The following is a 15,206-nucleotide window of genomic DNA, read 5'->3' as shown; positions in this document are numbered from 1 at the left end:
GTGAACAAAAACACAATTAAGGGGAATTAACCTGTAAGAAAATAACTCTTTGGGTTATAAACCACATAGTGAGAACTATCCCTGGCCCAGGTGTCACTCCCTCTGACCACTACCAAAGAAATATTTGGGCGAGCCCCTTAAATCCTGAGGGCCACCCAAAAATCTTTGGCTGCACACTTTGGCCAATCTTAACTGGAAGGCCGTCCTGAGGGCATTCCCTCCCAAACCCTCATTCCAGTGGGAACCCTCAATCCAGCCCCAAGGAGAGCCCCCTTTTACAATCTCCTGAGTCACAAAAACTTATGGAGATTGTTACAGAAGTCCACCCTTCACTCCCAGAAGTGGGGTGCCACAGTGCCTACCAGGACTGTCTAACCTTTATCATGCCAAAGTTTTTGCAGATTAATAAACTTTTTCCATGTTTTATGATATAATCAATTAGGAAATGACATTTATATGCCAGGAATAAAAATCATGTTACATGGTGTTATTATTTTAAACTGGGAAAAGAACAGAAATGGAACTCCAAACTTTATTCACACAAACCATGTGCTCTGTTTCTCAGATGCAATTGTTCATATACTATGCAAAATCAGATTAGGGATACATTAATGTTACTACTTGGATTAGTAAAACAACGGCTCACAGTGGAAACAGTACTTTCTAGATATCTAGATGTCTATTTCACTGTGTCAGACCACTGGGTCAAATGGATGGATTTTTCTCCCTATGTTTAAATCAAAATCTTCAAGGACAAGTTTGGCTCCGGAGAGAGTGAAGAAATAGTATCCTTGATCATAGCATTAGGCAAATAAGCTGGCTACATCTACAGACTTTTGCTGGGAAAACAGAAGGATAGTCTGTATTCCTGTTATCTCAGAACGGTTACAATAGCAACAGGAATGGTCTCCCGCACAGCAGAGCAATGCCTTCTTTTGTTATCTCCTGTCAAGGAGGCAGCACTGAAAAGCAGAGCACTTGGCATATTTGAAAGTTATGAAAGAAGCTGTTCAACATCTTACAAGCAGCCACAAGACTTTTCACACCAACCTTCATTTTGCTTGCTATTTATGAACACCCACTCAACTTCTCATGCCCAAGGACTTTATTCTATTCTGTAACATTATAAAAAAAAAAGTTAATGCATTGTATCATTGTAGACTTCCAGTCAAGTGAGAATGTAAGCCTGGCACTGAATTTGTAGACATATACAGCCAGTATGGTGTAGTGGTTTGATTGTTTAAGGCCAGAGTTCAGTTCCCTGTTGAGCTATGGAAACCCACTTGGTGGCCTTTGGCAAGTCACACATACACAGCCCAGAAAACCTAGTGATAGGGTCTCCTAAGGATCACCAGAAGCTGGGAATGATTTGAAGGCACACAACAACAGCTACTCATGTATAAGAAGTCCTTCAAGGATCACCTGCAGCTTTGCCAAGACAATCCAAGCCAGATAACTGGACACTAGGAACAAAGCAATATAAGGACTAAGGTTGCAGTCCTATAAGTCAAGAGAAGGCAACCTCTAGCTACCATGTCTAATTCAAACCTTGGAAATTTCCTGAAAAAGCCTCTCCTCCAAACTCAGTCTGCATGCAAATGCCTCCAAATTATACTGTGAACAGAATAGAATAGAGACACTTCATTATTTTTTATTTTTTTATTTCTTTACATCTTGTTTGTATTTCCCCCAAATGAGACCCAAAGTGCCTTACAAAATAAATTAAAACAGAATGTCTAAATATATTAGAACTGGTGATAATTCACAAGCAGCAAGTAAGTTGGTGTGTAAAGTTTAGTGATAGGTCAGTATTTGTAAGCAGCCCTCCCACAGTATATAGCTGCACATTCAAAGATTAATACAAATGAAATGAATAGGTCCTAGTAAGATTCCTTTCTCGTGTCAGGTGATAGATCAGATGAAGACTGAATGGAGTCTAATCATTTGAAGAGCAGTATAGCAAACAGAAATGGGAACCTATCTCAATAGAAGAGTCATCCAGGAGATACTATGTGTCTGAAGAGGAATAGTGATTTATAAGCCCCACTGTGCATATCATCTTACCTAACACCGCCATGACAGTCTTCATAAGCTTCATTGGAGTTCTCCTGCGGCTGATGGATCCACTTGTGTGTGGGGACAAAACGTTGGTTTTCCTCTGGACGTACATGTAGATTCTTATGTACACCACCACCATGATGAAGAAAACTCCCAGGTTGGAGACTGTCCAGAATATCAAGTAACTCCTACTATAAATAGGAGCCAGGGAAGAGCAGGTTGAAATGTCACAAAGACAGTTCCATCCCAACGTGGGCACTGCACCCATGAAAATGGCTATGGCCCAGATCAACAGGATGAAAAAAGTGACCCTCTTCTTTGTGAGGTTACTGTGGACCCTCATCCGAACAACAGACAAGTGCCGCTCCACAGCAATGACTAACAAATTGGCCAGAGAAGCTGTCAGGCTTGTATCCAAAAGCCCCTGGCGCAGAAACCACCGATTGACAGTTAATGTTTTTGAGACTGGGCCAGTGTTGAACATCAAAAACACGTAGGCAATGCCAGCAAAAAAGTCTGCCGCTGCTAGGTTGGCTAACAAGTAGTAGAATGGGAAGTGAAATTTCTTGTTTTTGACCACAGCCGCTATGACCAGTGAATTTGAAAGGAAAATGAAGAGGCAAAAGAAAGTCCCAAAGCATAAAACAATGACGAGGGATGTTCCTGACCATTCATCTGCTGTGGCTGCATTACTCCTGTTATAAAAAAAGTCCATACGCTTATCGTAGTGGCATTCATTCATCCTGAAGTAGGGAATAACATCCTGGGAGGGGGAAAAATGAGAAACAGAAGTTAAAATGGCAAGTTTTGTTTTTTCTTGCTAGCGTTGCCATGGAGTGGACATCTACCCAAAGAGACAATGTTAACATCAAACCACATCAAAAAATGCAATTGCATATGTTTCATAAACCCTGTGACCTAAGCCTATTCCCACACATGCAAGCTACCCCCATTAGAGAATATAGGCTGGTTTTAAGTGCAAAAATATGGACTTAATTCTGTATTTAATGCCAATATGCCCTGACAAAACCTTGTTATGGTTTTATAAGCAACATTTAGAAATTTGTTTGAGGACAAACACTGAATGAAAATTCTTAATCTTTTATCGCTAACATTTGATAGTCAATAGAGATAGTATCTTTTTGTATCAGTCCTAAATAATTGGTTTCTATGTAAATAGGTATGCTTGTTGATTTGGTGACAAGGTAAATATGCTTCATAAATTGACCTAAGCATATAATCTCTTAAATATTTTAAACAAAGCTCTCCCAAGCTTGTCACCATATACTGTATACCAACTTCATATACTAGAAGTCAAACTGATTAAATCTCTCAACTTGTAGTCATAACACAAATTAGTAGTGGCTATAGTATTACACTGAGTAGTTTGAAGGTAATGAATAATAAAGATTCCCAAGCATTTCTGAGAGGCATCACCAAGCACAGAAATCTCCATAAAATTTGCCAATGCTATTTATATAGGCGGAGCCTCCGGTGGCGCAGTGTGTTAAAGCGCTGAGCTGCTGAACTTGCAGACCGAAAGGTCCCAGGTTCAAACCCAGAGAGCGGAGTGAGCGCCCGCTGTTAACTCCAGCTCCTGCCAACGTAGCAGTTCGAAAACATGCAAACGTGAGTAGATCAATAGGTACCGCTCTGGCGGGAAGGTAATGGTGTTCCATGCAGTCATGCCGGCCACATGATCTTGGAGGTGTCTATGGACAACGCCGGCTCTTCGGCTTAGAAATGGAGATGAGCACCAACCCCCAGAGTCGGACACGACTGGACTTAATGTCAGGGGAAACCTTTACCCTTTATTTATATAGGCACATGTAGAAATAATTACAAAAGTTCATGCAATTTACTTCACATCCAAATCTTGTCAAGTAAGATACAATTATTCCATGAACCTGAAGTCCATTCAAAATCTTCAGAAGAATCATTCTTCTTCATGAGCTATTTTTTATTTCATCTGGTTTTCATCTAAAAAGGACAGCATTTGCATCCAAATGTATTCTAAAAAAACTGATCATCACAAAGATAAATCAAGGGCACATCCGATGACTACCCACAAGGTGTTTCTAACTTACCAAGCATATTCTTCTCCAAAATGGAACCAGTTTCCTTCAGTTAAATAATTTGTTTACGACATTAAACCTGAACATTGCACTTTCTGTCTTGTTCTCAATGGGATCTTTGCTCCACATGCCCAAATCCCCTCCCTCCCTCCCCCTCTCTTCTCTCCTCCAGCCTGCTCCTTTCCCCTTGTTCCTTGCTCAAGTGAAACATACACACACACTCATATTTGCACTGAGCCAGTAAGTCCTGACTCCAGTTGGGAGTGGGGAGGAGATGAATAACCAAGTTTAAAGCCACCTCACACAAGAAAATCTTCCCATTCAGCACCTCCCAACCCCAGATGTGTCTGCTTGCCTGGAAACCTGGTAAAGCTTAGCAATTTCGTGAGATTTCAGTGGATACCTGAAACCTGGAAACTCTATGTCATTCATTGCCTCACCAAATTAAGTTCAAAATAAAAGAGACAACAGAATCTGGGGTCTCAAACCTGAATGGGTGATGTGGGAGCTGGAAGATAAAGAAGAGGAAAAAGAAAAATGCCATAAGTAAAAGATACAATATATGTAAGATCTTTGGGTTTTCTTTGAGGAAGAGTGGAGGAAGAAAGAGACCAAATGAAGGGAGGAGGAGAGATTCAACTATGTGGAGACGTCAGAAGGAGACTACAAATAGAGCAGGAAGAAGTACCCATGACAAAAGTGCTGGAAAGATGGCTCTCTCTGTGCCTCCCTTTGGGGTTAAGTCTTTAAGTAGTCAGGTGGACTTATGCCATGCTCTCCAAGACCCTGTTTTTCTTGTGTGCCTTCATGCTTTTTCTGACATACAATGACCCTAACACAACATTCTCTTGTCAAGACTTGTTCAAGGATGGGTTGCAAGCCTTGGTCTCACTCTGAGGCTGATGGAAGGTGACTTGCCCAAGATCACCTAGAAGGTTTCCATGTCTAAGAGAGGATTTGAAGCCTGGTCTCCATAGTTGTAGTCCAACAAGCAAACCATTATACCACGATGGCTGCCCCTAAGCCCCTACTCATACCTATAGAGAAACACAAAGAAAGACACAAGCCCAGCATTGTTGGAAGCGCCATCTGAAATGCTACCACTCTATGTGCCACAATGCAGAGGGATACTCAAGGATAAAAAGGGCCCAGCACACACATAAACACATACATACATTGCAGACATATCTTAAAGCTAGTTGCATAACACTTATAGAGGATGTTACATAGTCTTGAGATATCTGGAGAAAAGTTACTTACTTTTAAGTTACTTACTTTTAACTTAGTCTTTTATGTTTCAATACATTTTAGAATAAGTACAGATTTCCTCTTTTTCCTTCCACTTTTCCTGTGACCTCTTCACTCCTGCTCCTGTGTCTCTCCCTTTTCCCTCTTTCTTAGTGGGAAGCTGTTCCCAACACATGCAATTACCATGATGAGACAAAGGGATTTGGAGACAAATACAACATAGAGAAGGGAGGTGTGACCTTTCCCCCCTAATTACAATATCTCTATTGATTAAATATAGGCATAGAGAAACATATTCCCCCAATGTTATTACCAACTTATTGGAAAGGGGGGATGCTGGAGAGTAGGTTGCTGGGGATTCATTTGTCTTTTCCCCATTTACATTTTCCCTTCAAACATTCACCATAAACTCCTAACCCTACAGGTAGTATCAGTAACTGGGAGTTCTTGGAAATAAGAGTAGGAGCCCTGAGAAAATATTTGGTGCTGAAACTCACAAACCTGGGACTAGCAAAACCTGTACCTTCTTCCCTGGCACTTGTCCACGTTTCCTTGAGGAGGGCCACCCCATTTTCTCGAAACCCCAAAGACTCAATTAAAGCAACATTTCAAACTGGCATGTGCCAGTTACTACACTTTTTGCTCTTGCAAAACTAAACTGACATCTCCCCCACCATCAGCTAAAGTTAAAAACAAAATTTAACAAAAGTGTCTACAGGGGTATTATTTATTTTATTATTTAAAGGAAGGGTTTTTTGTTTTTGGTTTGTTTTGTGATTTAATTTTATTAATGTAAGAGTTTACCATAACATTGAAACAACAACACACAACGTATTACAGATCATACATGCACCCAAAACCCCTATCCCATACAAAATAGAACCTCTTCCCCACACCCATGCACCCTTCACAATAGCTTCTGACACTGAACCACAAAGAAGCCTTTAAGCCAATTCATAGCCTAATCCTAGATTCCTAATAGTACTCCTCTATGTCACTGACTCAGATATGCCAGGGCCAACATCCACTTTTCCAAAATGTCCTCATTACAGGGTTGTGGTGTGTTTTCCGGGCTGTATGGCTATGTTCCAGGTTGTGAGGATGCCTGCCATAGATGTGGGCAAAAAGTTAGGAGAGAATGCTTCTGGAACATAGCCATACAGCCTGGAAAACACACAACAACCCTGTGATTCTGGCTATGAAAGCCTTCGACAGTCCTCATTACTTTTGTTCCTCCTACTATTGGTTAGTTTTGGCCATTAGCACATATTCCCACATTCTTTCTCTCCAATCCTTTTTAGTTAAAACCTTTTCCCCTTTCCAGTATTTAGCTATGGTTAATCTTGCCACAACAAAGTTATATTGGTATATTTCTTTGTTCTTTTGATTACTGTATTTGAATAAAGAAAGGTTCTATGACTTCAATAAAAACCCCAAACTTGTAGGGAAAGAAAGAAGGGTTGTCCTCTTTTCCAAAGGCACCCAAGACTGTGCCTTCATACATTTTCCATTGAATAAGGTTGAACTGAGATTCTGAGGTTATTAAAATACTCTCTTCTTACAGTCTCACTCAGTGTGGACGCTGTCAGCTGAATCTCGAGTTTTTTCTAAAGTATGGTCCTTCAAAAACATGAGCCGTTCACAAAACTGTGAAGAAGAAGAATAGATTCTGTTCCTATTGTTCTTGTAAGGAAGACATTTGCAGAACTGTAAGTGGGTCAGAAGTTGCTGCTGGCTGCCCAGACAACATCTAGGTACCCCTTCTCCTTAACATTGAGTAAACTACGGTGAAACCAATTCATTCCCATGTTAAGCAATGTCGGAGAAAGCTCTGGAGCTACCCTGCACTTCAGGTAGAGTGCGGACAGCAGACCAATGCAAATAAGTCTGCTCTTCACATTGGCCAGTACTGCCATCTCCTTTTCCCTGCACTTGTTTGAACATCTCTGAGGCCCCCAGGATCAGTCAGGAGTATTTCTGCTCTGCAATCGCCCCAAAATTTGTGGCAGATATAGATGAGCTCAAACTGCACTTAAAAAGAGGATGCTATTTGGTATGTGCAGAGTAGAGATAGGGAAATAACCTGTATTTTACCTAGCAGTCTTCTTCATGTCTGTTTGTATAATAATTCAGTATAATTTGCATGGCAGGCAATAACATACAGACTTCAGTGGTACTATACGTTTTTATCCGCAAGAATGCATTATGCAAAAGTCTCGGAATTTCTTGCTGATGTGCCCTCCAAAATTTCACAGGGATACATTTGGCTTAGCAACATCAGAGTATGGTTAAAATAGCAAAAGTTATTAATGGGGAAGAACACATAAGCTAGGAAAGGTTGTAGAAATTTGCTTTTGCCTTGGCGTACTGGGAAGGGTAAAATTCAAAGCCTCTCTTCTCCTGCTGAGTTAACTGAGTACAAACTACTTTTGCTCTTTGGACTCAGTTTGAGGCAAGTGAAATAAACTGAGGACAAATTGGGAAAATAGGATGAGGAGGGAGAAACTGGAATATTTCTGAGTCAGCTGAAAAATGGACAGAGGATTAATTGGGCTGTTGCTGTCAAACCAAAACAGTTGGAGGGCATATGTTGAAAATCAGCACAGTTATTCCCTTCTCCACTACATGCATTGTGGTCATCGAAAAATGTGTCTAAGTCTATGAAGCAAAATATTTTTTTTAGAGGAAAATTTTTCAAGTTGCTAAGAGCTGTTAAAAAACTAGGAATGCAACGTTAAATTTTAACAAATCTTGCTGCTTTTCTTGAAGGCATTCTCTTTTGAGGGGGAAATTTTAGAGAACACGAACAAACCCTGACAGAACGAGTGAGTACAAAGAAGACTGCTACATATCATTACAGTAGAGTCTCACTTATCCAACATTTGCTTATCCAATGTTCTGGATTATCCAACGCAGTCTGCCTTTTAGTAGTCAATGTTTTTATAGTCAATCTTTTCAATACATTGTGATATTTTGGTGCTAAATTCGTAAATACAGTAATTACTACATACCACTGCTATGTATTGAACTGCTTTTTCTTAAAATTTGTTGTCAAACATGATGTTTTGGTGCTTAATTTGTAAAATCATAATGTAATTTGATGTTTAATAGGCTTTTCCTTAATCCCTTCTTATTATCCAATATATTCACTTATCCAACGTTCTGCCAGCCCATTTATGTTGGATAAGTGAGAGTCTACTGTATATGAAATCACACCTGTTAACTGCAGAACTCGCTAGATTCCTCCCTTTTTCACACAGCTATACAAATAGCATGTTTGTTACTCATCCGTACCAGTCTGGTCCTGTCCTCTTTCTACTTGTTCCTGTCAACAGTAAGCTGGCAAGCCCATGAAGAATAAGGTCCCCTGTTAGCGAATCGGGGAGTATGAAGATGACAAAGAAGGACATATCATGTCAGCTGATTATTGAAACAATGGACTGTACAAAGAGAGGATGCCTCATCCGAATTAGGCAACCCGATTACAGAGTCCTACCAGGGCAAATGAACAGGAAAAAAAATAAAGCCTAAAACACGGAGACGGCAAACTCAAACACTGAGCCACTGATGCATGAATTTCTCAAGGGCTTTTCTAGAGATCAGTTCACCCAAATATTTTTTCCATTTTTGGTGGACCCCGGAAGCACATAGCCAGAGCAATCTAGATGAAGTGAATCTAAGTGAGTGGGACTTTCACTCTTTCTTACAGAGTCTATCAATTCACAGCAGTGAGGGACAATGTTCTGCTTCATTCTCAAAACTCTGGGTCATTCCATAAATAATGCCCCATTTGGTCCTTCTGATGGCAAAAACAACTTGCTTCCATTGTTATTTGCGGAGGGAAAAGAACATGCTGCTTGTTCTTCACAGACACAATGTACTTACTTTCTGCCCTGCTTCTGCTATATTTTAGTAAAATGCATGCCAGAAATTTCTATTGAAGGGAGTAGTTCCACCTCCCCCAGCGTCTCTTAATAATTACATCAGGGCCACCCAGATTGCTGTAAAGGCTCATGTACTCAGCTGGAACGTGGTTTAAACAGCACTCCACATTTTTTACCACCAACTGCAACCCACTTTCTCCTTACTGACACACATCTTTTCAATACTCTTCAGTGACAAAAGAAAAGGAACTCACTCCATTTGGCGAACAACTCCACATTAATGGTAAATGCTACACAGAATAGCATGAGTCCCCTCCAAGCAGTGCTCTAATTGACAATGGTCATAGAATAAACCAGAAGCTGCTCCTTAAAAAGTTCCTTCCTTTGACAGGAGCTTATCAGTGACCATCACAGCTATTGCAGTACAATGACAGTTTTGTGTTCAGTGCCATTCCAATACTGTGGGTGGACTATCTCTTAAGTCTTTGATTTAGAGTGGCCATTGCCTGGCAGATAATAGGACTTTGGTGTCCATGGGTTTTGATATCGTGGGACATAATCTGAAAGGATACCCAGAACACACTGTAATGTCTTATAATGTTACATTTTTAAAAACATAATGTGCACAATTTACCCTCTACTTCTAAACTGATTTCTGCATCTTCAATCAGAGTTTAAGTTGTATAAACTGTTTAAAAATTGAAATGGAGAAGGAAGAAGTAAAATTGATTTATTTACTTTATTTCTGCCCCACTCTATCTCACCCCAAGGAGGAGTCAGCACAGCTTCCAAGTTTAGGCAATAATGCCACAATTATATAAGAATCCACAATACATATCACAAATTAACCAATTAAAACAAATAGACATATACAGTAGAGTCTCACTTATCCAACACTCGCTTATCCAACATTTTGGATTATCCAAGGTATTTTTGGAGTCAATGTTTTCAATATATCATGATATTTTGGTGCTAAATTCGTAAATACAGTAATTACTACATAGCATTACTGTGTATTGAACTACTTTTTCTGTCAAATTTGTTGTATAACATGATGTTTTGGTGCTTAATTTGTAAAATCATAACCTAATTTGATGTTCAATAGGCTTTTCCTTAATGCCTCCTTATTATCCAACATATTTGCTTATCCAACATTCTACCGGCTCGTTTATGTTGGATAAGTGAGACTCTACTGTAAATACAATTAAAAACAATTAAAAAACTGTAATACATAACACCAATCCCAAAGTCATAATCTAGGTTGCTCCTTATGTCAGTTCCATGAGGGTCTATTGCACTTTAAACTACTTGCCAAATGCCTATTTTCAAAGCCAAAATTTTACATTTTTTATTAAAAAAAAAACAGGAAGGAGGAGGTTGATCTGATATCGCTAGGGAGGGCCACCACCGACAAGGCCCTGTCTCTCATCCCCACCAATTGAGCCTGTGAAGGGAGTGGGACTGAGAGCAGGGCCTCTCCAGCAGATTTTAACACTCAAGGTGCTTTGTAGAGGCAGATATGTTCATACAGGTAAGCTGGGCCAAAGCTGTTTAGGTTTTATAGGCTAAAGCCAGCACTTTGAATTGTGCTCGGTAGCAGACTGGCAGCCAGTGGAGCTGACAGAACAGGGGGTTGTATGCTCCCTGTAGGCTGGTTCAGTCTCTAACTTTAGGAAAGAATGGTGTCCATTCATTGTACTCCTCTAGCAAAGATGGGGTCAAACCTCCATCACTGTTTTTTTGGACTAGAAAAGTGTTATTATGTGGGGAAAAGTTGTATCAATGGTTCTTTTCCATTTAGTGGGTGTAGAAAATTGAGATAATATAACCATTAGACGGAGAATGTAAGGCCCTTAGATTAGATAACGTAGATTGTATGTACCATGGTTCAATGTTTTCTGATGTATAGAATGTAATAGTAATAATATGGTTTTTTTTTTAAATCTAAAAAAGTATTTTAGTTTATTTGTATATTGGTATGTAGGTTTTGTATTGGTTTGTCTAAATAAAAATTAATTTTAAACATTTTTTTTTTTAAAAATGAATAAATATAATTACAAGAAATACATTTCTGAGCTCTGACTTTCCCTCATCACAAATAGGTTTTTTAGAATGCTCTATATGTCTATGTGCATTCTAAAAAAAAACCTATTTGTGATGAGGGAAAGTCAGAGCTCAGAAATGTATTTCTTGTAATTATATTTATTCATTTTTTAAAAAAAATTTTTTAGAATGCTCTATATGTCTATGTGTGGAGCCTCCGGTGGCTCAGTGTGTTAAAGCACTGAGCTGCTGAACTTGCAGACCGAAAGGTCGCAGGTTCAAATCCCAGGAGCAGAGTGAGTACCCGCTGTAAGCTCCAGCTTCTGCCAACCTAGCAGTTCGAAAACATGCAAATGTAAGTAGATCAATAGGTACCGCTCTGGCGGGAAAGTAATGGGGTTCCATGCAATCATGCCGGCCACATGACCTTGGAGGTGTCTATGGACAATGCCGGCTCTTCGGCTTAGAAGTGGAGATGAGCACCAACCCCCAGAGTCAGACACGACTGGACTTAACGTCAGGGGAAACCTTTACCTTTACCTTATATGTCTATGTGTACCTGAGTTCATACAATGTTTCTCATCTGCAATACCAGAATCTAAGAAACCCAGGTACATGTCCTAGTAGCTATACATTCTTAGGTTCGACAGCATGTCTTGAAAAAATATTACTAAAATACAAAATAGTGAGGTTTGAAGCAAACCTAAGTCTAGCTTAACTGAATGTATGTTAGCAGCTTTGAGGATTAGTGAACTTTCATTTTCAGCAAACATGAAGAAACTCATCCCTGATTACCCCTATAAACAAAGAAAAAAACTCAGAGAAAACATGAACTAGGGGAAGGTGCAGGAGCCAAAAATTTTGTGAAACAAGAAAGTAAACATAAGGCATAAAGGCAAACACTTTGACTGGGGTTTGATCACACCTTTCAAAAATTAATCTGGTCATTTTAAAAACATATCCATGAATCATTAACTTTTACTTATTGGAACATTACAAAATGCAATTTGATTCTCAGAGAAAAGCTTTGCAACCGGATCTCTCTTGCTGAGTGCTGCTTTGCAAAAATAATGGCCTAATTTTTTTGGCCCTGGAACACATTGGTTTATTCCTCAAACTCTGAGAGGTGAAGAGAAAAGAATAGCTTTCATCTGAGACATTTTCTATATTTCTGGCTTTAAAAGTGAAGACACAAAGTGTCTCCAGATTTGTTGTAATGTACACAGTATCCCCTGATGCTCCAAAGAACTGCATCCATGACTGTGTCCTAGTACTGAAACAATTAAAAAAAACCAAAGAAAGCAGGCTATTTGATAAAAACTCATTTGAAATAGTGAATTACAAAATTCATTCAGCAGTAACTAATTATGTGCTTTGGAATCTCTAGTGTATCATTAAACACTATGTATTTTCTTGAAGTATTTGCGGGGGGGGGGGGGGGATATGTACGACACAGTGTAATTCAATATATGTCCAACTACCTCTAGAGCATGAATCCACTTTAAATCCAGTTTCTGCCTCCTGCAGAATTTTGGGGTTTATAGTACGGTGAGGACCAGGACCTGTCGAGCTGAGCTGTTTAAAGCCCCCTTCCTAAAGTGGATTTAAAGTGGGTCCAAGCTCTAGTGTGATGAGATCCCAAGTGCTGTTGTTATCAGTTACTTAATCCCAGATATGTGTGTATAGGATTGCAGCCTCAAATTAATCACAAAACCAAATCTTATTAAATGTTCTATATGTTTACTTGAAAGAAATTCACATTGGACTCAATTAGATGCACTTCCAGGTGTAGTCTATTTATTTGCTTTCTGAAAACAATGATTTTTTCGCAGCCTAACTAAATTGCTTTGTGATCTGATTTTTTAAGCAACATTAGTGAAGCCATATATAAATGTAAAGATTTCACTGCCTAGTTTTTTTTCTTTTATTCCTGAAGGTAGTTGTGCTTCAATAAACAAAACAACCCCTCACACTTTGTCACCTTCATAGCTCGTAATTCGACCACAGTCCCATAACAAGCAATGCATTGTCAATTTCTGTTGAGTGGATCACCTAGTCTACCAATTGTTCATCTGTAAACAATTCAAACAAAAAGCAACAATCCAAGAGAGAGTAATTCTTATTTTCTTGGCATTCAGGAGCTAATCACAAAGAAGTCAAGAGAAGCAAGCCAAACTGAAATACAATGTTATACAATGACATTATGAATAGTGATTTGCAGTATCCCCTTCTATATTTGGACTTCCACATTTGAAAGTTTAACTCTTGCAGATTTGAGGATTTGATTAATATGGTTTATCTAGGAATCTCTAGGTCCCCATATGCCCCATCTACACTAACATATAATGCAGTTTCAGAATATAGGTTAACTGTATTGAACTGAATTATTGTATATAGTAGTGTAGACTCATACAATTCAGTTCAATCTGCATTATTTGAGTCTGCACTGACCATTATAATACAGTTCAAACTGCTTTTATGTGTAGATGGAGCCCTAGAGATTTCAAGATAAGTATTTCCTCAGTTTTTTAAAAAATATATTGTTTTTGATTCACCATTGCTCCGCTTTCATGGAGTCCTGTGCCTCTCACCCCAGGGAATATGGAAGATTGACTGTAGTCTGAAGCCATCACAGCCATGATGAAACCTGCATGAGATGAAACCTGTTAAGGGCAGACACCCAGTGCCTCTCTAGTTACCACAAATTTAGACTGTTGAGGCTTTCATAATTTAAGATCTCCTGAAATTACGGTTTAGGAAGTCTATACATGGAGTCAAACCTAAAACAGGCATGGCAAAGCTCTTATTTAGAGATTCCCTGAGCAAAGGCTCCAAAGGAGGAGTTGGCAGCTCAGCCTGTAATGTGGAAATAGTCCCAGCACTTAGGATATTATTAAGCCTTTTGTAGCCTTCTCTGACATGTTTTGCTATGTATATACTTCATCTCCTTCCGCCATCACCATCAAATCTTTCTTAGATGTTTTCAGTCTCCCCTATACATGGACTACATGTTGGCATGGATTCTTGGATGGAGTTGAGACGCAGATGATTGGAAACAGGAGGCAGAACAATGCGGATCTTTATCCAAATCTGCCTATTGCCTTCCATCAAATCATTTCAGGGTCTCTTACAAAGAAGATGGTATAAGAAATATCACAATATGGATAACTCTTTCCACTGGAAATGCATGACCAACTAATACATACATTGCATCACTTCTTAGGGTTTTCAAAGGAAACCAGATTTCTAATTTTTAAACTTTCTAGAAAAGCAGCTGTGTTTGCTTGGAGTAGCAAAAGAACAATGCTGTTAAACCAGGAAGATCACTGTCTACTCAGAAATATACGAACCTACTATACATACAATAGTGGGATGTTGTACCTGAACTAACTGTTCCCAATGTCTAACAAAGTAGACAAACCAATGCAAGACCAGCATTGTCCAACCTGGATCCTCATTTTTCCTGTCCCAGCAACTCAGAGACGACTAGAACCATGCCATTGATCTGTTTGACTTTTGTAAGAGATGCAAGCAAAGCATGAAATGGAAGAGCATAGGTAAACAGATCTGAAAGCTAATTGATATTTTTAATACACTAGAAGCAGGAAACCAGTTAGAAAGATAGTGGGAGTATCAGGTAATAAAAGATAGTGGGAGAAGATGCTTAATGAATTGTTTGCTCAACACACTGGAGATGTACCTATGTCGAAGCTAGTCATTGTGGAGAATCCATTTAAGAACACTGTAGGGAGAGCATTTAGAATTAACTGATAGCTTAAGAACAAGTCAATGAAACTATACGGCATTCTTCAAATGTTCTCAAAATAGTTTAAAATAACTACTAAGTCATATAGTTGTACTAATAATGTGTTGCTTTATCAGTGCACTGGAAAGCACC

At 39.1% G+C, this 15,206-nt stretch overlaps 1 protein-coding gene across 5 annotated transcripts in view; it reads right to left on the bottom strand.

Moving 5' to 3' along the window:
* The window catches only part of lpar3 (lysophosphatidic acid receptor 3), a 48,136-nt gene that overhangs the window by 20,403 nt on the left and 12,527 nt on the right, over positions 1-15,206 (bottom strand). For all 5 annotated transcript variants that reach the window (XM_062978075.1, XM_062978076.1, XM_062978074.1 and 2 more), the window contains one exon: positions 2,065-2,821. In XM_062978075.1, coding sequence (XP_062834145.1) covers positions 2,065-2,800 — 736 coding nt within the window. In that variant the 5' untranslated portion in view covers positions 2,801-2,821. The remainder of the gene's footprint in view (positions 1-2,064; positions 2,822-15,206) is intronic.

Source organism: Anolis carolinensis, chromosome 4, assembly GCF_035594765.1.
Source record: "Anolis carolinensis isolate JA03-04 chromosome 4, rAnoCar3.1.pri, whole genome shotgun sequence".
Taxonomy (NCBI): domain Eukaryota; kingdom Metazoa; phylum Chordata; class Lepidosauria; order Squamata; family Dactyloidae; genus Anolis; species Anolis carolinensis.
This window is presented reverse-complemented; position numbering and strand designations above follow the sequence as displayed.